General features: G+C 41.4%; 1 protein-coding gene across 4 annotated transcripts; it reads left to right on the top strand.

The window, feature by feature from the left end:
* Nucleotides 1–229: 229 nt before the first annotated feature.
* On the top strand, nt 230–26,293 carry LOC108389655 (olfactory receptor 9Q1-like). 4 transcript variants are annotated; one of them, XM_036996706.2, is made up of 6 exons: nt 230–428; nt 869–961; nt 8,276–8,337; nt 8,473–8,674; nt 18,019–18,242; nt 24,901–26,293. In XM_036996706.2, the coding sequence occupies exons 5-6, from the start codon at nt 18,200–18,202 to the stop codon at nt 25,848–25,850; spliced, it is 993 nt and encodes a 330-aa protein (XP_036852601.2). In that variant the 5' UTR covers nt 230–428; nt 869–961; nt 8,276–8,337; nt 8,473–8,674; nt 18,019–18,199; the 3' UTR covers nt 25,851–26,293. The 4 variants fall into 4 exon arrangements, with proteins under 4 accessions (XP_036852601.2, XP_036852599.2, XP_036852602.2 ...); XM_036996704.2 differs by having other exon boundaries at nt 8,161–8,337; XM_036996707.2 differs by lacking the exons at nt 8,276–8,337; nt 8,473–8,674.
* The last annotated feature ends 1,705 nt before the right edge of the window (nt 26,294–27,998 follow it).

Here is a 27,998-nt window from a genome sequence, read left to right as displayed (position 1 = left end):
TAGCACCTGTCTGTGCATTTATCAGATACTTACCAGTGACAGAGCCGCTGGTCAGTCACAGGAGCACCTGCCCAGAGGAGGGGTAGAGAGAAAACACCCATTCACTCCTCTCCCTGTGTTCCTGCTACATAATTGGTCAGGCACCTGCCAGTCACCAGAGACCTGCCCACAGAGTTTCTCCAAGAGCACGGGAGCAGGGAGATTGGTGCACTTCCGGGAGAGTGGGGAGGAAGCCTTGGAGTGATGGCGCTCCTGGAGAATTAAGCCCAAGCACGGGAGCAGGGAACTTGGAGGGTGGGGAGTGAGGAGAGACTGAAGCCTGCTGCTAAAGGATTAAGCTTGTGCTGGGGAGCAGACCCTGTAGCTGGCCTGGGAAGTGCATTCAAGCCTTGGGTACCAGGCTGTCTGTGAGCCCTGTGAGAATAAAGGTAGTAACCCCTTTCCCCACAACTTTTTGCCTTTGCCTTTATTTGGGCTCCTCAAATTCAGAAAGAACTTGCCCCAGGTGGGGAACCCCCTCTTCCCAGAGCTACATTAGGGGAGGAGATGCTCCTCAAGGAGGGAAAATCCATACCTGCAGGAGAGTGAAAGACAATTTGAAATGCTGTCAGCAGCATGAATGTAGCTCTCATAATACAAATGACATAGAGTAAACCTCTTCTATTTGTAGCTTGTGAGGCTGTCAGGGCATTAGAGTGAAGCACTGGATAAGGGGTGTGAGCCAAACATGCCAGGGAGACGTAGATCTAGTGGAGTTTATCTCATAGCCATGTGGACACAACTGGTCTTTGTTGAGAAGAGATATTTTTCTCAACAAATGTGGATGATGTGGTCAGTGAATAAGTGTCTTGTTTCTATTTCTTTACAGTGCATGGAGCTACCCCAGGCCTCGACACAACCGTCTTTGTTCTGATGTGGCTCAGCTTCATCAGAAGCTCCAAGTGTCTGCATTTCTTTTCAGGTTAGAATCATCATATCCTATAGATAAGGGAATCTGGATAGGAAGATATCTTGTTCAGGAGCCTTGCAGGGACATTATGGAGTAAACCAGACCACTGCTGCATTTCCAAGGATATCTAAAAAAGACCAAGACAAGCTTTGTGGAAATCCTCTAGGCCAGGAAAACAGTGGTCCTGAGTCCTGGAAATTACAGATTGAGTAGAATCAAGAGGGTTGGTATGAGGATCTGGGAAGATGTAGGTGCAAGCTAGTTTTGGAAGCTATGATGGGATGGGGAATTGTTTGGATGAAAAAATTAAGGATAGGAACAATTAAACTACAGAATCAGAGGATTTAAAATGAGCTAATAGCTGTATTCCCTGTGGAAGGGCAGTTTCAATGCACAATGAACAAGAACACCAGCTTCTCTACACACTAAATGCACTAGAGAGTATCATTTAAAAATATCATGGCCGATATGTACTTGGAAAATATCTCATTATTTTAATTTGCATTTCTTTCATTATTAATGAGTTTCAGAATTGTCTCACTGGTTTGCATCATTTATACTTCTTTTGTGAATTTTTTATGTGCTTTGTGAATTGATTTGTAAGAGTAATTTGTATAGTGGGGGAATCAGTCCTTTGTCTGACATTTGTGTTGCAAATATTTTCCCAAGTTTGTCTTTTTGAGTTTGTTTATGGTGCTTTCAGCCTCCAAAAATGTTAAAATCTGATGTAGTTAGATTTATCCATTTTTTCCCTATTGTAGCTTTGAGTTCTCTTATTGTGAGGAGCTAAGCTTCTTTAAGGTAAATTATTCACCCATGTTTTTCTTTAGATTTATTAAGATTTCATTTTCTTCTTATGTTGAAACTCTTGGATTAATCTGTAACTTATTTTGTCTACATCACTGTGTAAGTCCACCTTTCTTGGGGAGATGGCTGAGGAACGCTGTCTTCCTGCTAGCACGTGAGCTTCCAGAAGGCAGCCACTGAGCCTCCCACACCTGCCGGTGTGATGCCAATGCCCAGCACAGCACTGGGCACCTGTAAGTGTTTAGCAAACACTCCTTTCATTAGTACATGAATTAAATTCTGGATGATCAAGGGACGAGTTGATTCCATGAGGAGGGAAACCTTCCTCTCTGGATTTTATATTTACAAAGGGATCAACACAGAGTGGATCTTGTCCAGAAAATAAAAACCAAGATGGTGAAGGAACTAGAAACCACCTTAGACAAGGAATGGGGGATGCTGACTTTGGAGAAAACTCTGGTGTATTTCTTCCTTCGTGTACTGCGAGGGAGATACCCTAGGGGTAATGGTAGATGCTTAGGCTTTTAGAGTTTAAGGAAGAGCTCTGAAATGAACTGCTCCAAGAGAGAATGGGTTCTCTTTGGAGGTGGGGGCGCCTTTTCCCTACAGGTGCTCAAGCATAAACTTGTGGGATTCTTGGGGATTGTCGCAGAAGATTCAAGCATCAGGAGCTAAGCAACTGAACAATATGGGCAACAGTAATTCAACAGGGAGGTGTGGGGAATGATGGGAGAAGCCCTGTTCTGTCTAGAGGAGTAACTGCCTCTCCGCTTAACCAAGTGTGACCAAATGCTACAACAAGATGCACTTTTCTTTTTTTCAAGGTTTGAAATTGAATTTTTTTAAAATGGGAATTTTCTTGACTTCTAAAATTCCATGTGTACCAAACAAAACATTTCTGTTGGCTGGATTTCTCTTGTGACTCAGCCCTTTGCAACTCCTCAGCTAAGAGGGGAATTATCTAGGGAGAGTAACACTGTTTCTGGACTAGATGACCCTTTAAAACTTTTCTAACCTTGGCACTTTGATTTCCTGAGCTGTAAAAAGGTGAAGGATTATTAATAGTATCACTATATCACTAGAATATGACTCAGCATATGACAAGAGCAGATGGGATGGAAGAAGAATTAGGATTTGACAGAAGGAAGAGGGTCTCCAGTATTAGTCTGCTATGTGCAACCTATCATTCATTTTACGGCAATAAATATTCATTGCTGGTAATAACAGAGGGTGAGGAAGTCACATAAGCAAGTCTGAAGAGGACAGAGAGAGAGAAAATATTTGAAGTGGAGAGAGAGAGGCACACTGATAGAGAAAAAGAGAGAGAGTGGGAGAGAGAGAGGGAAGGGAGAATGGAAAGCAGTTTTGGACTGAAACTCTGTGTGCAAAAAGGAAAATTAAGAGTATGAAGCCTATTCTCAGCCCAGTGGTCTGGCTACACAAGGCCTTCTGCAGGCTGCATCATTCACTAATAAGGTGGAGTGTTTCGGCTTAGCAACAAAAATCAATGCGATGGATTTTTTGTTCTATGATGAAGCTGAGAGATTCTAAAAGGGATGGGAATTGTTACTGCTTTTCCAATCCAGCATGACTTCATTGCATCTTTTTATCCATTATTGGGATATTGGCTGAATGCTCAGTCAAGGAGAGATGGCACCTGTGGCCTGAAGGATTACCTCACTGGGGCTCCTGACCGTCCTTTCTGCAGAATGTTAAGAAGGGATTCTTTCGGAGAAGTCAGCCCCCTGCCTAGCCTCCATCTCCCGTGAAGTCTGGGCTCTGCAGCTGTGTAGAGCCACATGGCAGATGCCGCCAGAGCCCCTCTCCTATCTTACCTCCTTGGCTCTAATGGCTCCAGCACACATCACCTATGAGATTCTGACTGTAGATACTGGCCACTCTTTTTCTGAAGATTTGCCCTCTAGCTTGGCAGGCTGGGAAGTTAAGGTCCTGGGGGCAGTCCTCAAGCAAAAAGCAAGGAGAGACAAGACTACTTGGGGGAAATCACCGAGATAGGCCACCTCCGAGGTGTGCTCCAGGCTGTCCCCTAGGGGCCCAGCGGGTCTGAGCCTGAGTTCACAGTATCAGGAAGCTGCTCATTAACACGCCCTGTTCTCGCTTCCTTCCCTCCTCGATCTTATTCCCCACTTCCCTACCTTCACTTCCTGAAATCACCTCCCAAGAAAACCACTTGTTCTCAAACCTATCTTAGGGTCTGATTCAGGGCAGATCCAGTCTACCTCAGGCAACTGTTTCAGAATGATATTGCCCCTATCGTTAAGGAAAAAATACTATGGGCATTTACAGGGCAGCAAATTAATGGCCTAATCAAGAAGATAATGCTTAAGAGAGGCTTTTCATTATTTTGTAGGGTTTTGGCCAGTTTTCTTTACAAGGAATTGATGTTGATCGTTGGAAGGGACACCAGTTTATTTCTCAATAACAAAACATTTATTGCTGTCCTATGCCGATTTACCACTGGGGTAAATCGCTTTTGGGAAATTCAAGGAAAAGTCAAGGTCATGTCCGCAGGGCCTTACAGAGGGCAGAACACCGATGCGCATGCAAAACTGTCTGGGATCTCATGGCATCAGTTGCCACATTGTGTGGGGCCGTCTTTACATTCACTTGCTGAAAAGTTCTTCAGAACTACTTTGTTAGCAATTAGTTCACATTACAAGCTGTAATTCAGTCTTTCCCTAATCCAGACCAGTGTTCTTGCTCAGTGAGATCTTTTGATATTAATAAAAAAAATACATCCATTCCTCTGCGACATTAAAGGTATTTTACTCATGACCATATGGCTTAAACAGGTATTTTATAATGCATTTAACAAGTGAAACAATATTGTAATAGCAGATATTTTGGAGACAAGGAAAATAATCTATACTTCCTTCCTCTGTCTCTCTCTCTGTAATTCTCTCATCTTTTTCTGTCTGTCCATTTCTCTCTGTCTCTATCATCCATAGCTGTCATCTATCTATATAGATACAAAGAAATGTCGATGTAATGTATATGTAACAACTATCTATCAAGTATATATTGCATATATATTTGTATATTTGAAGTGTATGTATATCTAATATGTATTTGATCATTTTTGGTCAATTTCCTGGATGGCAGAGCACTCTATGTAGAGTCAGCACCTTACAGTTTCAGTTGCAAAGGGCCTGTGAAACTATCAGCCCATGAGAAATAGGAGGATTCTAGGTGCTGGAGAAGAGGGAAAAGTTGAACTTCCCTGCAGGATAACTATGCATTTTCCTCCAGTAACCTGTGAGCCCACCTGATGATTTGGAGCATATGGTTCAGTTGCTCTTAGGGCGAAGACGGAACCCTGAACATAGCTTGTAAGACGGTACCTAAGGTGGCCCCAACCACCAACTACTCCATGTTCACTTTGCACCATGCTTCCCTTAGCAAAGCCCTGGTCACACTGGTTCCTTCCAGTCTCTCAGATACATGATCTCGGCCAATCCCAGTCCAGTGCTGCCCAGGTCATCCATTCTGCCGCTTCTACACACCTTCTTACCAGGACTGCTCTCACTGACATTTGGATCTCAGCTCACTTCTTCAGGAAGCCTCCCAGGACTTCCCTGATGGAGTCACATGAACCTCTTACTCTCTCTTAGCTATGTAAATCTCTCCTCTGACACAAGTGAAATTTCACATTCTTCGATGATTATTTAATATTTAATTACTGTCTACGACCGCAACTGGAATATGAACTCCACCAGGACAGGGGTGGGATCCCTCTTGTCCATTCTTGGATCCTTATTCTCTGGTAACAAAAATAATAGTTGAAAGGAAGGAAGATAGAAAGGAGATTATGTAATGGTTGGAGAAATATCTGCTTAAGGCTACATGGCGGGCTTGAAAGTTCTGCTATGTGATGACTTGTTTTCTTGCCCTGGAAAAACTGGGTACTGCTGTTTCAATGTCCAGTAGCTTCTCACCACCAGGTCTTGATAAGGCTTGGGAGACAGGTTGGAGGTATTTTAAAGGACTGTGAGAGCTTCATGTTCTGAAAACAGAAGAAGACGCGAGTAGGTAGGTGTAGGGGCTGATGCTCTTCGGAGTTCTTCAGCTAGAGGGCTAATTAGATATCTTCCCATCTTGAGTCCTCACTCCCCACCTGACACCCTCTCGGGCTCTCTTAGTCACGGATTATTAGTTGTGGCAGATGGAACTCTACTCAAGGTAGTTCCAGGAAACTGGGAGGTTTTATGGTAAAGAAAAAACAGGCAATTTCATGGACATGGGCCAAACTGCAGTTAGACCTCATGGGCCCTGGACTCCAGAAGCTACCCGGAACCAAAGCTTCATCCCCATGTCTCAGGGTTGCTGTGGTCTGACTCATCTCTGCCTCACTCTGGATTTCCGGGTTTCCTTTCAATCAACTTCCTTTCTAAGGACTCAGTGTGACCACCAGCCCTCAAATATACATGATGAAGTTCTCAGCATGAAACTAACCATCAGATCTGTATTTATTTGTAAAATTTCCTGGAGAAATAGTGTGGGTCACCTGGCCAGACACACGGTTGCTAAGGGAAGCATTGTGCACAGAATATTCAGATGGGGCTTGGGTCATGGGATATGAGCATGGCTGCCGAGGTCTGCTGTGGCTTAGATGTTTTTCATAGGGATGGTTTTAAGAGAAGTAGCTCATGTCATGGGGCCAAAATCATGTCTATTACACAGTTGCGTAAAGAGTCCTTGCTGCATCACATGCCTTTGGGCAGATTGCCAGGGCTCATAATGAAGCTCTCAAATGCTTTATCCTCTAACTCCCAGCAATGGGTACACTGTGACCAAAAGGAAAGAAATGAGTGCTTAATAACCAAGGAGGTCCCACCTCCATGGACAAGTCCACTAGAACAGGGGAGGCCCTCTGACTCAAGGTGAGTTGTTTTGGGACCCCGCTGCAAGAATTTGATATTGCAACTCTAAAAGACTGACTGTTTGAAGGCACTAGACCTATAGTATGTATGACTGGGAGCAGTGGCTGGCCATATTCTGCATGTGGACTGAGTTGCAAAGGAAGCGACTTTTCAGAGGTAGGGTAACATGGAGCTGATGGTCAGAGAGAAGCAGAGAGGAGCAGTGAGGTCTGGGTTCCTGAAAGCTCTCCAGGACATGTGCTCCCTGAGTCTGGCTGCGTCCTTGCTGATGGGTTATGTGGGAATCCCCTCAGTCCTTGCAATAAATCCTTCCTTAAGTATCTTTTATTCATGTGAGCTGGTTTCTGATACTTGTTTCCAAATATCTTAACTAGTACAAAAATCAGGAGTGTCCGGAGTAAACTGCAAAATCTTGAGAAAGAATGTGGCGTCATCCGAGACAACGAAGGGGACAGTGGGCACTTCCCCATGCTGGGACGAGCCACGGACATTCCTGAGTATGAGCTGGCAAAAGAATTGTGGACTGTCACCTGTTATCACCAGGGACTCAGACCATGTGCCTACAGAAAGGAGACATTAGGGGTCTTGTTGGCTAAATATCAGGATCTTAGAGTATTAGTTCCTCCTGGCATCCTTTGGTAGACAGCCACAAAATAGAAGCAAATTTTTGTCTAGCCATCCCATGTGAGGAAAAACAGAGTCCATATAGCCAAAACTACAGATGTCTAGATAAATAAATTAATAATTATAATGGTGATAACTTGGAGGAATTGAAACATCTTTAACAAATCCTATTCTCCCTGCCTAAACCTGTAACAGATCCCCTTGTGTAGGCAGCCAGCCAGGAGTCTTTTCATGGAGAGCCTCTGAGCCTACGTGGAACCATTAATTTATATCCTGGAGAAACAAGAAAATGAAGGAGTCTTGAGGAAAACTCCTAGAAGTTATTCTAACTCTCTTCGTAACTGTGAGATGTGCTAACATGCCATTATTGTCATCAGTCACCAGTAATAAGTAGATATAATAAGCAAAAATGTCCTGACTTCTTTGAGAAAATTCACCTTCATCTAGAAATACTCTATTTTGTTTGAATGTGTTTTATGTGATGATACATAGAAAGTATCATTCAAATAATGGGTTGTAAAGATGGTTAGGCTCAGATGGGGTCAGTGAATCCATGCTATTCAAATTGTTTCAGGAGCCAGGAAGAGGCCGAAGCCTTGCATTAGTGAAGCTGCCTGCGCCACCGTCTGGTAGTTGGAGAAGAGACTTCCCTGGGTCTCTGAAAGCCAGGACACCAAAGGGAAGGGTAGTTTTGTTTTCTGGCACTGGAAGGAGGCAGGAAAGGCAATGGAGTCAGAAAAATATTGACAGTGCCAGCTGGTAGTACTAAGAAGATAATTTAATACCTTTTTTCTGAAAAATATAAGAAAGTTGAAATAGTAATTTCTGTAGTTTGTGTTTCCTATATGCCAGGAGAGATTCCAATGACATGTCTTTCAGGGTGCCGGTGTTGGGTGAATGACCTTGAGCAGGCTTCTAATCACCCCCACTCCCTTGCGCCTGAGTTACTGCTTCTGCAGAGTGGGGAGACTCACATCATCTCTGTTCTTCGCAGAGCTCTTCTGAGGGTAAAACAGATGGGACAGCGCTCTGAAAGGTCAAAGGTACCCTGCAAATGTGAGAACTTAACAATTTTTCTCTTGTAGAAGGGATGCAGTGGGGAGTAGTAAAGGAGCAGCCTTGATTAGGGTTTATTAGGGGTGAGGAGGACAGACAATAAATATAATAAGTAAATGTCATGCTATTTTAAAGGTGCTAATTCCTATGGAGTAAAATACGGCAGGGCAAGGAGAACAGCGAGTTTGCCCTTTCAAGTGTCAGCGTTCAGCTTAAATGTCACATCCTTGGAAATCATCTCCCCTGGATTTCTAACCTGGTGTGGAAATGATCGATTGCATATATGACCTACGTCTCACGGTGACCTGTTTGTGCATCTGTATGTGTGTCTCTGTGGGTAAGTTTCAGCCCTGGTCTCCAGAGCATCTTCCACAGTGAAAAATAACAAAGTAACTGAATGTGCAGGTGGCTCCCACCTGTCCCCTCCCTGGTCTCACCTTTATCAAAGGAATTTCTTCCTGACCTTGTTTCTTTCCTTTTTCTTTCCTGGACATTTTGAGACTCATAAGAAATGCTTGGGCATCAGATGCTAAGAATAATTGCCACCATTTCTCAGCTGCAGATAGCCGGCTAAGGTCATGCCAACCTGCAGGCTGTGCCAATTGCTTCTCCAGGCTGCACACTCGTCCTCCTTATTTTCCCCTAGGGTTTCTCTTGTGTTTATGATTAAATGGAGAAACTTGATAAAGCCCTGACCCCAGAAGGGCAAACTGGTGGCTACAATGGCCTTGTCTCTCTGTAGGTGAATAGGTTCCCCTTATATGGTCTCTGGGTAAATCACAGGGGGGAGCCCTGTATTTACTGAACGTCTTTCTCCCTGGTCACAGCTGATGGTGGCAGAGCTTACAATGCACAACAGAGGAAACTGGACCCTGGAAGATGGGTGACTCCTCCTGGGACAACAATAGTTGTTAGTGATGGCCCAGCAGGGCACATGCTCTTAGAAATGGGGACAGAAGAGAAACTTTTTCTATTCCCACATTAAAGGTGCAATGTGAATGTAAGGAACCCCAATATCAGTGGGGACCCAGGTCAGCCATTGATTGGATGTAATGGTGTCAGGTAGAACATGCTAGTGGAGTCTTGCACTGGAGCCAGGAACCCACAGGAGGTGGATATTTCCCCACCCTGCATGTGCTGGGAAGGATGGACATGTATAAGTTTATGGAAATGGACAGGGAAAGAAAAGATAATCATGAAATGAGGATCCTTCCAGCTTCTTGTCTGCCAGTGGCTTAGTCATGATACAATTATGTATCTTAGTCATGATACATGATACAGTTCTCATATGGCTTTTGTTGGAGTGGGTATAAAAAAACAGATGACCAAGTGGAAGCTGAGCGAGGTTAAGAGATTTATGCAGGATCACACAGCCAGGCAAGGATGCTGGTGGGGATGCGCAGGGGATGCGGATGAGGACCCAGGGGTGGCTGCCCCATCTATGGCTGTTTTTCTTCACTGTCAGTCTGAGATTACAATCAGTGGAAGAGCAGAAGTTTGTGAGCCAAGAAACAACAATGAACAAGGAAGAGAAGAGCCCATTTAGGGAAAGGTGAAGTCGGTTTCAGGTGAGGAACCTGATCAAGTTCATCCTGTCCACACCCAGCCCAATGCTGCCAAATCAATTTTGTTCATTTGTCATGTGCACAATGGTTCAGTTTAATATTGACCTTGCCGCCCAAGTGCTTCTGGCAATATCAAACATTCTCTCTGAAGTCAGAATTCTGCTATGGTTCCCTTTATTAATTAGCAAAAATACCTAGCATCATCATTTGTCACATTAAATTATAAAATAGTTTCTTTTTGTATGCTGTTTCTTTGGTCAGACTCTGAATTCCTTGCAGACTCTTGAACACACCAGGGATGATCTCACCTCAGGACCTTTGCACTTGCTGTTGCCTCTACTAGAATGCCTCCTTGAGATGCCTGTATAGCTTGTTCCCTCGATTCCTTCAAATCTTTGCTCAGATGTCACCTTCTGATGAGGCCTCCCCTGATGGCCCTATTTAAAATTGCAAACAACTTCCCTAACTTGCTTTTTTTTGCACAGCCCTTGTTACCATTTGACATCATATGCTGTCCTTTTGTGATTTATTTTCTATCACCTCACAATTACACGAGGTCATGAAGGCAACATCCTGCTGTGTCCTCAGTGCCCAAGACAATCCCTGGCATACAGTAAGTTCCTGACAAATATTTGTGGAATAAATGCTGGGTGAATGAATGCACTGTTCTGGGTTAGACACATTTATCACAGGTCCTGGCACCTAACACAGGCTCTGTCTATGGAATGAGAGAAGAAAGTCTTTGTTTCATCTTTGTATCTTCCAAGGATTCCATTTACAACTATCCTGATCATTTACTGTTACCTCCTGACTCTTTAATTGCTTTTGTGAAGGACTGTGTTGGCAGTAGTCTCTCCCACGTCCAGGACCCTCAAGTAGATATTGCACACTTATTGACCTTTTATCTGATTCTCCATAGAGACTTCTCTGCACTTCCTCACTCTCTTTTGAAATACACAAACTACTTATTAAGGTCTCTTTCTTCCCAGGGGACTTTGGACAGGGTCCATGTGAACCTTGCTTCCAGTACACTGACTGACACTTAGTAGACAGTGAGTGAGTGTTTGTTGACTGAAGAGGCCAGGTATTGTTAGCAGTGCCAAGGAGAGATTAAAATATGTTTGTTTTTTTGCAGGCACCCAAGTGAGCAATGCTTCAGGGAAAACTCCCCTCAGGTCCCTCTGTCACACATCTTCAGACAAACCCCTTCTCCTAACTATTCAACATTTAAAGAGTTATATACCTCCTGGGATTTTAAGATTGACATGGGGATTCTACTGCCTATTCAGAACAAGAAAATTATAAAACACTGTCCAGATTTCTCTATATCTAAAAATTGCTTCTTTTATGTCTTTCCACTTGAATGCAAGAGGCAGAGATGGTGGGTCAACAAAAAGCCCTTTTGGGCTAAACTGTTAATGGTAGTAATCCTACTACTACTAATAGTTACTGACTTCTCTCCTGTAGAGATAGTTCTCTCCTAATAGATGAAATCTGATTAAATGATGGAGTATAGAGCCTAGGATTCTCATTATTTTTGTTAGCATTTTATCAATTCCTGTGATTTATGTTTTTAAATATTTAGTCTTATTCCTTTAAAGACTTTATTGGGTTTCTTACTGCAAAACGAATACATTTTTATTGTGATAAAATTAAAGGATTATATGTGTGTGTGTGTGTGTGTGTGTGTGTAAAAAGGGGAGAGAGTCTCCCTCCTTGTCCCTCTGCCTCCCACACCCAGAGAGATGACCAATGTTGCTTTTGCATAATTATTTTCATACTCATCAAACATCTATTTATATTTAAACGAAAGTTGTATTGTATTTTATATCATTTTCTGCAACTTGCTCTTATATTTTACATTATGGTATCCTTGTAACTCACTAATTACAGGTATGTTTTCTTCTCATTAAACAGCTGCAAAGAGGTCCATTGTCCGGAGATATTCTTATTTTTCTATCTATTCCCCTAATTCCTTCCAAAGGCAAATAATGTTGGAACAAACATCTTTGAGCATAAGCAGCTTTGTGCTCATGGTGAGATAAATGGGAATAAGTAGAATCGCTGGTGGATTTGTCCCAGGTCAGTTAGATCAGCTGGATCCCTGTTTCCCACAATTTCTTGCATAGTCCTGGTTCAGTGTGGGCCACAAGAGACATTTTGCATCAGTTTGGAAGAAGGAAGTGTATGAAGTAGATGTTACATTCCTTTTAGGTTCTGGAACTGGTGCAGAGCCCCAGGGGTTTGGAGAGAGACAGACTATTCTCATACCTTGTCACTTATCCTGCTGGGTCACTGGGTTGCCACGGGTCCACGCCCAGACTCCTGCCCCTTCAGGTCCTGTCAGGTCTCCCCCAAAGCTTCTCCAGCACCTGGGCCAGGTACAAGCTTCACTGCTGTCTTTCTCTGCTCAGTTTATAAAAAGATTCTCTCATAATTTTGTAATTAAGAAAAATAGGTAATTTTGATCCATGTAAAATTTACTTTTTGATGTGGCATGTGAATTGTCCAGCTACTATTTATTGGTTTCTTTACCCATTAATTTAGCACTTCATTTGTATATCATATTCCACATTTACTTGAGTTTGTTTTCAATATATTCTCTGTTCTTCTTTCACAGATACGTTTTAACCCTGCCATCGTATTTAACTTAATTTCTTTAATTTCTGAAGCTTTGGGATTTTATTTTGATATCTGTTAGGGCAAAATACCTCAGTCTTTTTCAGAAACGTCTTTGCATTTCTTATGTATCCAAAATTCTAGATTAAACCTTAAGACCAACTTGTAATGTTTTATCAGTTCTACTGTCGCAATAACTCATTGGCTTAAAGCAATAAGCTTTTTTTACTGCTCTTGCTTCTATGGGCCAGTTAAATAGTGTTTCTGATTTTAGCTGGGGAAGCTCTTGTGTCTATGGTCAAGTCTGGATCAGGTTATAGCTTGGTTAGGTGTTCACGTACTTGGGGTTGGCTGGCTGTAAGCAGCTGTAGGCTGGGACAAGTGGATTCTCCACTGCATGATGTCTCAAGTTTGTCCATGTGGCAGTGGCAGGATCCAAGAATCAGAGCAGAAGTGTGCAAGGTCTGTGGAGGCTGAGCCTTCTGTAGAATGTCACCCCTTCAGCTGCATGCTATCATACAAAAATCATAAAACAGGCAAATATTCCAAGAGTGGGGAAAATCTCTTTAAGGGTGGCACTGCAATCACATTGCAAATGGATGCTAAAGGGAAGCCCTGATTAGAGTCGTCAGTACAATCATGACACAACCAAGCACCATGAGCAAAAAGCTCATTGGATTGGACTTGCATTAAAAAAATAGATTCATGAGAACTGACATTTTTACATTATTGAGTTTTCCTGTCTAACAATATAGTAATTTTTTCCCATTTATACAATTTCTTCTATTGGTTTTTATAATTTTCTTTATATAGGATGTTGTATTTCCTATTAAGTTGGCTCCTAAGTGGTAGCTGTAGTTTTGTAACCGGTATGAATTAAATTTCTCTTTCATTGCATTGTCTAATCCATTGTTATTCAATAGAAACATAAAATAAGCCATAACATGAGCCACAGACATAATTAAAAATTTTCTTACGGTCACATTGAAAAATAAATAGAGGAAATTCATTTTTCACAACTTATTTTATTTAACACTATCTAAAATACCATCATTTCAACATATAAATGTATAACAATTATTAAGATATTTTATATTCTTTTTCCATATTAAGTCCTTAAAATCCAATATTTACATTAGAATACCTCTTAATTCTGGCTAGCCACATATTAAGTGCTTAATAGCTTCATGTGAAGCTGCTGCCGTAATGGACAGCACGACTTTAGTGTTATAGCTATTAATTTTTAAAAATGTTTTTCTTGCATACAGGCATTGCACTAAAATATTTTATTAGGTTGTGATGATTTTTCAGTTGGTTTTCTGGTTTTCTACATTGGCAAAACAATCTATAATTTATAACACTTTCACTTCCATTAAATTTTTTAACAATTTATTTAGTGTTTACAATCTGTTGTATTGCTTACAACCTCCAGAAAGACGTTAATTATTGCGAGGGGCAGCTATTTTGCTCCATTTGTGATGTTAATGGAAACGCCTTTAGTATTTCATCATCCATTATGGTGTTCTGATGATTTCCAAATACAGCATAAGGAAATCTATTCATAATTTTTAAACTTGTTATTTTTGCTGTTTATATTTTTAGGCAAAGAATAAGTGTTAAATTTTATCAAATGCTTTTTTGGCATCTATGACTATGACCATATGATTTTCTCTTTTAACATATAATAAAAATAAGTCACATCAATTGACATTCTAATGTAGACCTATCCTTGGATGAAATCTCAAGCTTATTTCTTTATGCCAATGAAGTCAATTTGCTAATTTTTTACTCCAAAATTTTGAATAGATAAGTGAGATTTTGTATGTTTTATTTTGGTGTGTGCATATGCTATCTGATTCTGGTTTTCATAGTAGTGTTTTTATAACTATTGTGTATTCAGAATATTTAAATATCAGAGGAATTATCTGTTACTTGCAAGTTAAAAGGAACATTAGCATAAAACCCTATTCCAATGCTTTTGATAAGGGTAGGGCATTGACAGCATTTTAACCCTATTGGTGTATTTGGTTTTCTATTTCTTCTATATTCATTTAATAATTTATCTTTTCCTGAGAAATAAAGTTGACATGTAGATTTGCAAGTGTAATAATATAAAATTATACAGGCTGTTTACTTGTAATTTTTATTATGCAATATTTTAATCACCCAGAAAAACATAGAGAATATTCTGATTAACACATGTACCCACTTTCCAGGTTTGCCAAATCTTAACATTTTGTGATATTTGTTTAATATTTTAAAAGGTAAAACAGTACTGATGCTCTAGAAACCTTTGCATGCCTATCTCTGATCTCATTTCTTTCTTCCCCAGAGATACTCTTGAATTTGATATTGATATTCCCACACATGCTTTTATGTTTTTACTACATACTTATGCCTCCTTAATCACCCACAGTTTATTTGTGTTTATTTTAAAACTTCACATCTATGGTGCCATAGTGTTCATAATGTTCAAATCTCTAGTAATTTGTTCAACATAATGATTTTGAGGTCTATCCATATTAATATATGTAGCTCCAGGTCATATTTAATTTTTTGTTAATTAGTTATATATGAACTACTCTTCTTTATAATTTAAAATTGCCTAACAAGCTGTGTTTTTCTCATTTCTCAGTCCTAATGGCACTTGTTCATTTATTTTGTTTCTTTTTTACTCAATCAGCTGGCAATATGTTTTCCATTGTATTGAGCATTTCAAAGATACTGGTTTTATTTACAAAATTTGTCTTTTATATCATTGTTTTATCTTCCCCTCCCCCTTCTTTCTAGCTTCGAGTGTGTGTGTGTGTGTGTGTGTACACTGTAATATTTGCTTACAACATGTTTCATTTATTTAGCTGTCTCCATATCATCTAACAAATACATTTGCAAGTCTAGTTCTTCTCCTTTGCCATTATTGCTACAATTACAGGTTTTAATATATACTTGTCAGTGTCAGTATTTCTAAATAGCTCGAAATTTCAGGATAGGTTCCATTTTATCTCAAGTGTAACAGAGTAGGCTATTTCAATGTCTCAAAATGGTTGATCTTCTTTTTGGCCTTTGTTAATTTCAGAGTGTCTTACATTGTAGCCAGAGTATGTGTCTTCTGTGATTAATTAACATTTAAATGATAGTTTGGCTGGGAATTGAATTCTATATTCAAAATCATATTCTCTCAAGTTTATAGACATTTTCTTTCCTTTGACTTCTGTTGTTCAGTGCAGTGGATAAAAATTTGATGGTAATCTATTTCTTGTTCTCTTATAGATCATTTGTTCTTGTTGTTTTATTTTTCTCTTTCAGGAATGTGTATTATAGTCATTCTATTCTTGAGTCTATAAGTATGTCTTATTTCCAATATTGGTATCAGGATCTTCATGAGCTCTTTGGAGCTAAAGGTTTAAGATTTTTTTTTAAGGTCAAGGAAATTTCCTTCTATTATTTCTTCAATTGTATCATCCTTCCTGTATATTCTTCTTGAACTTTTATTAAACAGACATTTATCTTTTGTGCCTCAAGGTTTTTTTTCTTGACTTTTGTCTCCCCTGCTGGCATTTTTGCTTTATATTCTGTTAGCTGTAATAGTTTTCTAATTTATAGTCTCAAAACAGGTGTGCAACAAAAATAACTTCTTAAAAATTCATTTTAACTGAACTCAGTATTTTTTCCAGTGAAGGCCAAAAAAAAGAAAAAAGAATCCTTTCCAATCTAAGGCAGCTGAATCACTTTCAGTTTTAAACATGGCCCATTCAGAATTGAAAAATCCATTCAAAATTCTCTCTCCTCTTTATTCCCTGGGAGTGATCTACGTTCCTAGGGAATGTGTGTATCATCCTGGCATTGGGAGTAGGACATTCAATCCAGCTAATTTCCTCTGTTCTCATTATCCTCTGTGCTGAGGTAGCTAGTCCTCTCTGGTTCTTATTGCCATATGCTTGTATCCATTGCTATCCATGTTCAAGCCATGGCTTCTTTCTTGAAAGACAGACTCCATGTTCTCTTCGTATGGCCCTAAGTCTCCTTTGGTTTCCCAACCCTCTCATCAGTTTTTTATACTGAGGTGTCAGGATTCTGTGAGGCTGTTCTTGGTTCTTCTGTCTAGATACCTCCATCAGCCATTGCTGGTGTGTTGCTCTGCTTCCATACTGGATACAGAGAATCTCTAGAAGTCTTGTCACCATCCTAGGAAGTGGGGCACAGATGTCCCCCCTTCTGAATAGTTATACAAAATCAGATAAGAGCTTATATCACATACTTAACCCCTCTATGACTCCTCTCAGGTTTGGGGTGAATTGGGCCATTGACTCCTTCCTAGCAACATCTATAATCTGGTCAGGATACCCTCTGATTGCCTGCTGATAACATCTTTTTTCCTTTTAAGTAAGAAAATGACTCCATCATAGCATGAATTTTAGGTTCATAGTATACTTTCTGCTTCCTGTTTGCCAGGATTGCTTTTTGTATGAAAAGATCCATTTGGGGGAATTTCAAGGAAAATCTTTTATTTTTCAACATAGTCTCTTTTGCAATTAAAACCTTCAGTGGTCAAGACTATTACTTTTAAAAAAATGCATTACAAATATCTATTTAGAAATTCAATTGGTTCCCTTAGCCCAGGATGTTTCAGATCTAAAGGAAAAGTGAATGATGGGTAATCATTCTTAAATCATGGAGGTAAAACAAGGGCTATAAGGACCACAGGGTATTGGGTTGTGGGAATAGTTGGCAGTGATGGATAGTCAGTGCTTAAAAATCTCAAAATATTACTTGACTGAAGTTAGGGTCTCATTTTGAGAAATATATTAGTTAGATTTTCAGAAGTGTTTATGGTAATTTTGTGGCCATTGCTAACCTCTGCTTTATGTGACCGTCGTGACTCCCAAGATGTCTGGCAGAAGCTGAGACTTTATATTTTAGAGGGTTTGACAAATGTAATCTTATCTACACATTTCACCTTCTCTCTCTCCTTCTGTGGCCCTCATGCATCGAATTCCTCTTCTGTGAATTCCCAGTGCTGCTGGCACTGACCTTGAAGGATAACTTCCTCTAGCAGTTGCTCCTCTGTGTGATTTCTCTCTATGTGCTTTCTGCTACTATATATGCTTTGCTCTCCATGTAATTCTGACTGGATTAGCTGTGATCCTGTTCCCTTACCTGTTAATCAAAAAGGCTCTCTAAGCATCTGCAAATCAGGTTGCCAGGCAAAAAACTGCCCTACCTTTGCCTCATATTTAACTACAGTTGTGTTGACCTTTGTGACTCAGCTTTTATCTATGTATGCAACACTTTAGGCAAAGGATGGTGAAAAGGCTGTGACCATGTTCTATATAGAAATGATCCCCAGGTTGAACTTTCTTATTTTATAGCCTGAGGAACCAGGAAGTGAAGGAAGCCCCAAGACAAGCTCTTAATAAAGAGCTTCCCAGCTCTGCAAAATGCTCATCAAAAGACTCCTCCGTTCACTAATCATCTGGCCTCTCTTTATCATTTGCAGGTCTTTGCAGCACACAAGGGATGGAACCAGGCCCCCAGAGGTAAAGAATCTTCCAGTACGGAGTTGCCCAAGAAGCCTGCCTCTAGGGAAAGCAGTGAAAGACAAAGACAGGATATCAACAAAGAAATTCTGTCTTTTAATGGGGACAAATACTGATAAAGATTTGGAATGAAATTATGTAATGGCATCTTTCTATATTGACAGAGAGTACTGCACTTTTTGGGGTGAGCATTTAATGATGTAGATAACTGTTGAATTGCTATGTTGTACACCTGGAACCAATTATATATCAACTATATTTCAATTAGAAAATACATAAAAAATTTATGCAACAGCAACAACAGGGAAGGTTGACATCAGCAGTAACATTAATATCAAGCTAGAGAAGAGCAAAATGGGATAAGGAGATGAAGAGAGGACAATTGCATAATGGATTTTTAAGAACTACCATCCAAAGAAAGAATACTTTACCATCTATGAGGATATTTCCTTATATGATCAGAAATACTACATTTTGCTTGAGTGCTTTATAATTTTAAGGGAGAAGTTACATGGAAAGTGCTTGGCATGGTACCTGCCACATAGTGGGCACTCAGGTATGTTGGTTATTTTTGAAGTCATAGCCATTATTATTAGTGGTTTGTACATTCATTAAAACCCAGCTAGAAAGTTTTACTGCTATCTTGAAGTAACCAGTTGGTGTGAACTCTACAATGTCATTGAATGTGTAAATATTCAGATAGGAAGTAGGAAGAGTGGTTGAATATGGAAAGTGGTTTGGGAAACACCCTTCTGATGGTGAAGATCAGGCTACCTTACTGAAGACTAAATGTACTTTCTCTCACTTATTTCTCTTTCATTTAATTTCTTCCATTACTTTAAGAGGTTGGTAATGTTCCCAATTTACAGATGAGGAAATTGAAGAACAGTGAGATTATGCATATTTCCTGAGATCATACTGCTAGAAAGTTATGGAGCAAGAATTCAGACACAGCCAATCTGATATCAGAATTCATATTCTTGACCAATGCTTATAATGTCTTTCTTCTGGTTAACTCTAAGGGATTAGAGAATCCTAACTGGAAGAGAAAAGGCTAAATAGAAGTCATCTACATTTAGGATTAAGGTACTTGAGAGTATGAAAAGATCTAATAGTCACAGTATTTTCTAAGGGCCACAAGGCACACTCCCCACCACGGAGAAGACTCATGGCCTGATGAGGCACATTTCCTCCCTCAGAGAAGGAGGACATGGCAATATTTGCCCAGGAGGATTTCAGGATTGCTTTGGATCAGTAACTTTCATGTGGCTGCCGTTCTCCCCCCTCTCTGATGGCTGTGTTCACTGTGGTTATTCAATGTAGTCTGGATATTTGTGGGGCAGACAGATAACTTGTCTTTTTAGTTCTTAGTTCTCTAGACCAAGGAGAGCTGCATGTGGACCTGATAGAGATCATAAATTCCTAGACTTTGATCCCAGTGATGTAGCTTTTTGAAGTTGTTGGGAGGTGGTGGTGAGTGTATCTTACACGTGATTGTGGGGAATAGGATATGAGTATTTATGGACAACAAGGAAGAATAGATTATTGTTTGGAAAACATTCTCACTAGTCCTCTCCCACTGTAAAATATACTCCCCTGCTCCAAGGACCTTCTTTGACCATGTGACTTTCTTTGGCTGATGGACATTGGTAGACTTGATGTAAGCACTTGAAATGTTCTTTTATAATGGGGCTTTCCCACTTGTACTTGTGCTGTTGTTAGAGGAACGTCCTGGGTAGCTTTGACTGTGCACTAATGAGAGACACATGAAACAAATCAGGAGCCAAGCCTGAGCTTGTTCAAGCTAGTGAAGCCCTGCCTGGATAAACCAAATCCTGGCTGAGCCATAGACCTATGAGTGTGAGAATAAATGCTTACCATGTGCCACTAAATTTGTGGGTGTTTATCACACCACAGTAGCTAAGTCATGTTTTATGGCTGAGTACTTTTGAGAATTGCTGCATAATATATACTTCATTTTGGAGATTTGTAAAGTATATCATCTTACTAAAGTCTCCAAGAAATCCTTTAGTAAAGACAATTGTTTAACTTCACATAACTCTGTTTCCTACATGTCTTTGAGCACTGAATCTTTTCTTGTTATGTTAAATCTAAAAACAAGAAAATTAAATGTTAGCTGAGGTTTGACCCAATTTTCTTCTATTAAAGAGAGAAATTCCTCCTTGCTGAGAAAAATGCCTTAAAGGACATTTTGATTATGAGATTAAGAACCTCTAATGTATCATCTAAATGGAAGGCATTTGGATATTAAAGATTTAGATTGTGATGTATAACAATATTTAAAGAATTTTGAGTCTTCTCCCAGTGGAGTGAGTTGAATAGGAATTTGAAAGACTGGGGAACTGGGGAAGAGAGATATAAATAAGATTATCTCGACAAAGAAAGAGATGGGTTCATATGGGAACAGGCAGGCTTAAGGTGACAGTGAGGAGCAGCCAGTGACAAATTCTTTGTGATGGGAGTAGCTGGGAAATTTATAGCCCAATGACATCAGTTATTCAATTCTAATTTGTGCAATACTATGAACTCTTCAGTTTTCTTCAATTTCTTTATTATAAATCTGTTACCCAAACAAACATTATTAATTTTACTTTAGAGAAGGAAGGAAAAAGAGAAAAAGTCATGCTGCTTGCTTGGTGTGATGTGGTACTGGAAGGGCGAGTGGTCATGGGAAGATGGGAAGTCAGCCCCAGAATAAAGGATGCTTTAGCAGAAGCAGGAAAATGGAGCCATGTCAATGCAGTTGTGAGTCCTTGAGTGTCCTTGGACATTTTGCCAAGGTGTATGTGGGAGGTGATACTAAAGTTTATACTGCATGAAGAATGGTGGTGTGGCAGAGATTTTAGCCCAAACATTTGCAAAAATATCCTTGTGATTGTGCACATTTTCTAGCACCCCATGAAGTTATGTTGAACCCACATGAGTGGATTCAGGTCCCTGGGATGTGGGTGGAGTGAGGCAGACCACTTCCAGGCCTGGTCCTTAGTGATGTTCTACATGATCTTTCCTTGCTCTTTCTCAGCACCAGCAATCTTGAAGGCCACTTGTTCCAAATGTGAGGTCTACGAGATGGAAGAGAACTACCTAGCTCATGCTGGATTTGTCTTGGGCAAAAGCAAACTTACTGTGTAAAGCCGCTGTGATTTTACAATAATTTGTTAAGACAACATAGCCCAGAGGACTCACCTCTTCATCCAATGAGCTCCGGTGTGCATGTGTGTGCATGTGGTCACAAAAAAATGTCCTCTTGGGCAGGAGGGAATGGGGGCGGGACAGAGTCCATTAGCAGCCAGTGTGCACAGGACAGACAAGATTTCCAGCTCACCCACCAAGTAATTATATGACCTTGGGCCCCTTTTGCCCTCTCCTCATCAGTACAAACGAGGAGTCCTCTTACCTCTCAGGCCGCGGAGCTCTAGTAAAGACAGATGAAGAGAGTGCTTTGGAGTGGTTAAGGATACTTGGCAAGTGTTAGATCTTAAGTTGACTTCCCTACATTTTCTTTTCCCAAGGAGGGGGTCAACAGGAAAGACATGGATATCGCCAGATGACTGAAAGGCACACTCGTTAAGCCTGCCCCCTGGAGGTGCCTCGGGGCTGCCTTCCTGTTTCCCCCGTATTTCCTAGTCCCGGTGCTCTGTGAAGCCCTAGGACAGACGGAAGAAAAGAAAATCAGTGATGCCGGCGCTGTCTGTGTTTGAAGTTTCGTATTTTGTTCATCATAGATTTTTAACATTTATAATATTACATTATTATTTACGTCCTTGACTAACATTTTTAGCAAAACCTTAATTTTTGTACCCAAGGCAAGTGCCTTACTTACCTCACCTTAGTCCTGGTCTTGCCTACCAGAGTCTCACTCACTGCCCAGGAGTAGTCATACTGATCTCTTCTGAAGAGTTTGCTCATCACGTCCTCTCCCTGATGTCCACCCTGTCTTTCACCTCCTCTGGGAAGCCCTCCGTGATGTACCCCACCTGGAAGTAGTCTTGCCTTATACTACATCCCTAGAGCACCTTTGGGACACTTGTCTGAAGAATTTAGTACTTGTTATTTTGTAGGGTGGGTAATGATCTTACCTATTAAGTTGCACATTCCTTCTAGATAGGCATTGTGTTTCTCCTTTTGGAAGGGTTTCTTTCATTCTGTATCCCTTGCTCTTTGTTTCGAACTCTTAGCACAGTAATAAATCAACTAACTATATGGTTTCATTTTTTCTTGGTTCTCATAATTGTTGAAGAGAATGGTTTTTCTGGTGTTCTCCATTTTCCTTACTTCCTTTTCTGAATAGAGACATGTTGAAATTCAATGACTTAACAAAATGCCTGTGAATTTGGGGTTATAAAAACCACCACAATGTCAAAGATGCCGACAGGTGTAAAGGCTATGCCAGCGAGACCTTGCCAATTTCTCCTCTGGGCAACATCCTGGGCTTTTGTTTTCTATAAAAGGAAAAAAGGAAAAGGATGAAACATTTGGATGAAATGTTAATGAAACATTTGAAGCAGGGAGAGCAAACTTAAAAAGACACAGTGCATCTCGTTGAGGTCTCTGTGTAAAGTCTCCAGTGTTTCCTCCCGGATAATGTGGACCAAAGCTTGTGTTTGCAAAGCACCCTTCCTCCAGGACATGTTCCACTGTGATGTGGCAATGGGTGCCACTTTTGACATTGTTGTGACTAGAGAAGATAAGCCAGAGACATGTCACTCCTCTAGAGACCAGATAGAACTGGAGCGCAGAGTGCCTAGACCCCACTCAGGGGCTTTAGGAGCTGTGGTTGGGCTCAGGTGCCTTGCTAAGAAGCCAGATGAGCAATAATTGCCTTTCCTTAGAGACCACTTCAGCCATTGGCTGGGGACTTCAGAGCTTTTGTAGCAACAATTAGTCTTCTCCAGAAGGGATTTGTGCTGGAGCCAGGAAGCCTTAGGAAGAGGCTGTTCTGCAATTACTACCCCAGCCTGCAACTGAGCAAAAACCAGGGTGAGGAATATATCTTAACTAGATTTACCAGATTGTGGAAACAGAGAGATTTAGGCAAGAGAGAGAAGAAAGAGCTTGACAAGCTGATGGCAAGGGACTTGAGGATGACACGGCACAGGGACTGTTTTCAGGCAGCTATGACGTTAGTGTCCCCACATTGAGTCACCACTTCTGTGTGTGAGGGGATGTTGGGGAGGAGGAAGGACAACAAAATCCCACGAGATTAAGTAACTTTCTCATGGTCATACCTGAGCAGGTACGGGAGGACAAGAGCCACCTAGACCTCCCTCCACCCAGTGCAGTGGTCTCTCTCCGCCACACTTAGGATGCTTCTCCAGGCAGTGGAAAAGAAATGACCTTTTAGAGACAAAGGAAAACTAGGGGACAAAGAGAGAAGAGGACTGGCCAGGGAAAGGTGGATTAGAATTCAGGTAAGAAAACAGATTCTCTTGGTTTATGCATAGTTCAGATCATGAGATCCAATTTCTTTTATTTATCATTTCCCCCAATATGTCAGTCCAACACTGGACTAGCTGCCAAAATCAACACTTTAAAGATGATCTGATATCTTATTTATCCTGCTGTACTGCAGCTCTGCCAGAGGACTTTCTATCCATTAGCACAAAGTCTCCATCAGCCTCAGAGGTGAATAGACTGCAGTGCTGGGATTCAAGCTTGTCTCCTTAGAGGCAGATGTTTCCTGGGTCCTCTCAGTCTGTAGGAGTGAGGCATGTGGAAGCCCGTTATCAGATAAATAGTGCTTCTGTGTGCAGTTTTGTTCCTAATAATAGTCCCACTTTTGCTAGCCATGCAATCTTGGGCATGTTACTTATCTCTGACTCAGTTTCCTCTTCTGTAAAATAAGGATAATAAAAGTTTCTACCTTCTAAAGTGGATGTGCGGATTAAATGAGTTAATGTATTAATCACTTAGAATAGTTTCTATCTAGACATTTCTACTATTAGGACAATATCAGTTCTTACAAAATCTATATTTGGTAAACTAAGGGGCTCTGATTAAGACAGCAGTTTTTGGTTAAGTAAGCACATTGTTAGGTTGAAAATGGGAGGGTACACTTAAGGCTGGCTTATTACCTTTGTGAGCATTGATCGATCTTAATGAGTTCTTAAACTTTTGTTTTAAAGCACTTTATGAGACCTAAAAAGAATCACTCAAGCACTTGTGAGTAAGTAGGGGAGATCTCATGGAGGGTATTTGCCCGCATGCTGAGGGGTCTTCGTGATATCCTGTCCTTGATGGGGTTCCACGGCAGGACTTTAAACAGGAAGATCAGACATGGTCAAATTGATGTCTTAGAAATATCACTCTGGCCACAGTTAGGAGGATGAATTGTCAAGAAGCACGTATGAAGGCCAGGAGGGATTTTGGTACACGGCTGCTGTCTTGAGCCAGGCAAAGGCTGAAATAAGGGAGAAATGAGGGAGGCGTTGCGGTCATCATACAGAAAAACAGGCAGAATCCTGAGGCATGTCTTCCTGTGGCAGGCAAGACCCCATGGATCCACCCCCATTGGGGCGATAGGGAACTTGGGGTTAAGGTGGTTATCTGACTTGCAAGGGCTCACTTAGCCAGTTAGCAATAAAGGTGGGAGACTGTGCTCTTCTGATCTGAAAATGTTTATGTGTATCAGTGTTCCTGACGCACTGAGATGACTCTGTGTCAAGGACTCCCTTGAATGTAGGAGTTGAGACCAGTTATTTCAGAAACTGTACACAGCACCTGGCATATTTTGTCCATAGCACATTTTCAGCAAGTGTAGCTAGAAAGACAGTTCAGCTGTCATTTAGAGCATCCTAACTTGCTTCTCCTCACCCTCTCAGATACCTCTGGCTGCATGGCAGAGAAGAACCTGACCTTAGTGACGGAGTTCCTCCTCACCGCCTTCACAGGCTGTCCTGCGCAGGCACTCCCTCTCTTCCTCCTGTTTCTGTTTATCTATCTCATCACCTTGTTAGGGAACGTCAGCATGACTGTCCTGATCTCTGTCGATGGCCGACTCCACACCCCGATGTACTTCCTTCTGCGTCACCTGTCTTTCACGGACGTCTGCTACTCGTCTGTCACCGTCCCTCAGATGCTGGCCGTGCTGTGGGGGCACGGGGCAGCTTTACCCTACGCACGCTGTGCAGCCCAGTTCTTCCTCTTCACCTTCTTTGCCTCCCTTGACTGCTACCTCCTGGCCCTCATGGCCTATGACCGCTACGTGGCCGTGTGCCGACCCCTGCTTTACGTCACCGTCATGACGCAGAAGGCCTGCTGGGGCTTGGCGGCCGGGGCTTATGTTGCTGGTTTCTGCAGTGCGTTGGTGCGGACGGTCACCGCCTTCAGTCTGTCCTTCTGTGGCAACAATGAGATCAACTTCATTTTCTGTGACCTCCCTCCTCTGTTAAAGCTGACCTGTGGGGACAGCTACCCCCAGGAGGTGGTGATCATTGTGTTTGCCATTTTTGTCATACCAGCCTGTGTGGTGGTGATCCTGGTGTCCTACCTGTTTATCATCGTGGCCATCATGAGGATCCCCTCAGCCGGCGGCCGGGCCAAGACCTTCTCCACCTGTGCCTCCCACCTCGTGGCTGTTGCTTTGTTCTTTGGCTCCCTCATCTTCATGTACCTGCGAGATAACACGGGCCAGTCTTCACAAGAAGATCGTGTGGTGTCTGTGCTCTACACAGCAGTGATCCCCATGCTGAACCCCCTCATCTATAGCCTGAGAAACAGGGAGGTGAAGGAGGCCCTGAGGAAACTTTTCAACAAGGCCAAGTTGTCCTAACCATTTCCAACCTTGGAAATCCTGAGAATCTGGATTGCTGGCATTCCAGACACTCATTATTTATAACATGCTCAATGTTAAAATGAATGTGAACCAGAAGTTTTAGTTGTGGAGAGAGAAAGGAAGAAAAGGAAGAGGCCATCTGAGAAGAGAGTGGGGTGAGAGCTCAAACTGCCAGGACAAAGGACCAAAGGACCTGAAGTTAAATCCTGTGTAATTCCGATGCGGCACACTTCACAGGTGTATGGCAATTAAACAAGATTATGTTGTTTTTGCAAACTGTTCTCTGAAAGATTTCCATCCTATAGAAATGTTGAAAATAATGCATAGTGAAGTCCTGATACTCAATACTTAGATTCCAGTATTGCTCATCATTTGTTATATTTGCTTTATCACGTATGTCTAATCTAAGCTCTTCATTTACCATCCATCAATCCACCCACCGGTCCACACTATATTTTGGTGCATTTCAGAGTAAGTTGCAGACATCAGTATTAGTATTTTGCACCACTATACACTTCAGAATTATGTCATCAACTAGGATTCAATATTTAGATTACATTTATTTTTAATGAATAAATTAAGTTCGTAGTTTGATAGTCTGGTGAAGAAAGCTGCCCTGCTCAAATATTCTTCAGACTCTTGTAGTCATTCACAGGGATGTCTCTCACAAATTGCTAAAAATCACCCACAGTAACATGTCTGTTGAATGCTGTCACTGCTGGATATATGCCCCATCCTTTCTTTGTTCCCACCAGTTCCAGCTCCCACTTGTCACATTTCTGGCCTGAAAATGCACTTGCTGAATCTCTACAGTTCCCACTGCCCATACTTCCATCTGCAGAGTCAGCTTCACGGATGGGGGCGCACTAGGGCAGGAGGGAACCCTGGCCCACACCGGGTCCCTGTGCTCCGCACTAGCTCCACCACACCCGGAGCCTCCCAGAGCCTGCTGGTCCTCCACCTTCACCTCCCTATCTGCTGGGTGCCTCAGCAGAACCCAAGGGACGGGGCCGCATGGGGAAACTGAGACAAAGAGTTTAAGTAACACGCCCGGGACTGTTTTTCTGTTTTATTCTTATTCCTGGAACGCGGTCTCTCTTTCTCCTCTGTTACTTGGATTACCAATAGAAGAAATAAGATCCCAGGTATATGAGTGATATAAACTTTCCTGGGAGGGGAAAAGGGAAGGGACAGTATCTTACAGAGAGAGGATAATTCCAAACTCAGCCAGCCAAAAATGCTATGTCACCTGGAATTCCAGGAGAGGTTTCCCCAACTATCCCCAAGTAGAGCACGTCTATGAAAGCTTTCCTGAGCCAAAATGATGTAAAGCAAAGAGGCAATTACCATTCATTTACATAGAAATAATTTTGAGCATTACCATACCCTATAAAAACCCTCTTTAAGGCTTTTCTGATACCACAGGACACATCTTGAAAACGGATGCACACAATAAATGGAGACTAAGCACAGGTGCTCAGAGACCCAGTTCACAGCTCTGGCGGCTTGTGCTGAGCTGCTGAATATGGTTCCTGGGAAGGAGTGGGCAGGGCCCTCTCGCTGCTCAGGGTGCGCTGCCTCTATAACAGCTGATTGCAAAAAACACGCTGGACACTAGTTTTGCTTGCCACCTTCTTTTATAAAAGTGAAAATCCTCTTTGGATTTCTTTGGATTAGCAGAAACAGGTATCCATGTAGGTCTTTTGTGAAACTGAAGTGGCTTAACATGATCTTTTGAAAAGTGGGGAATACTTTTAACAGGACTTTAAGTCAGAAGCAGCAGGTACTTGAAAGATTCAGAGTGAAGTTGTGTGAAGGATATACAATTTAAGATCACTTACAATAAAATGAAAATACATTTAAATCTTCAAAGACATAATGTTTATATGAGAAGACAGGGTGCTTCGAAATTTATGGTATAGTCTTCATAAGAAATATTTGATCCATTTCATAGTGGTTTGTCTGGTTATTAAACCCCAGGTTCAAAATTTATAGTTATGGGAAAGGGGACAGGCAATAAATAGTTACTTTGTCAACTGTGGTACAGGTGGTGGGAGAAATTAAGGAAGTAGGAAGAAAGCCTGGCCTCCTGATATGAAGTTCCCTCCTGATTGAAAAGACAATGCTGGGTCTGTGTGAGCAACA

This window comes from Manis javanica, chromosome 11 (assembly GCF_040802235.1).
Source record: "Manis javanica isolate MJ-LG chromosome 11, MJ_LKY, whole genome shotgun sequence".
Lineage (NCBI taxonomy): Eukaryota > Metazoa > Chordata > Mammalia > Pholidota > Manidae > Manis > Manis javanica.
The sequence above is the reverse complement of the archived record's forward strand: the minus strand, read 5'-3'. Positions and strand labels throughout refer to the sequence as shown.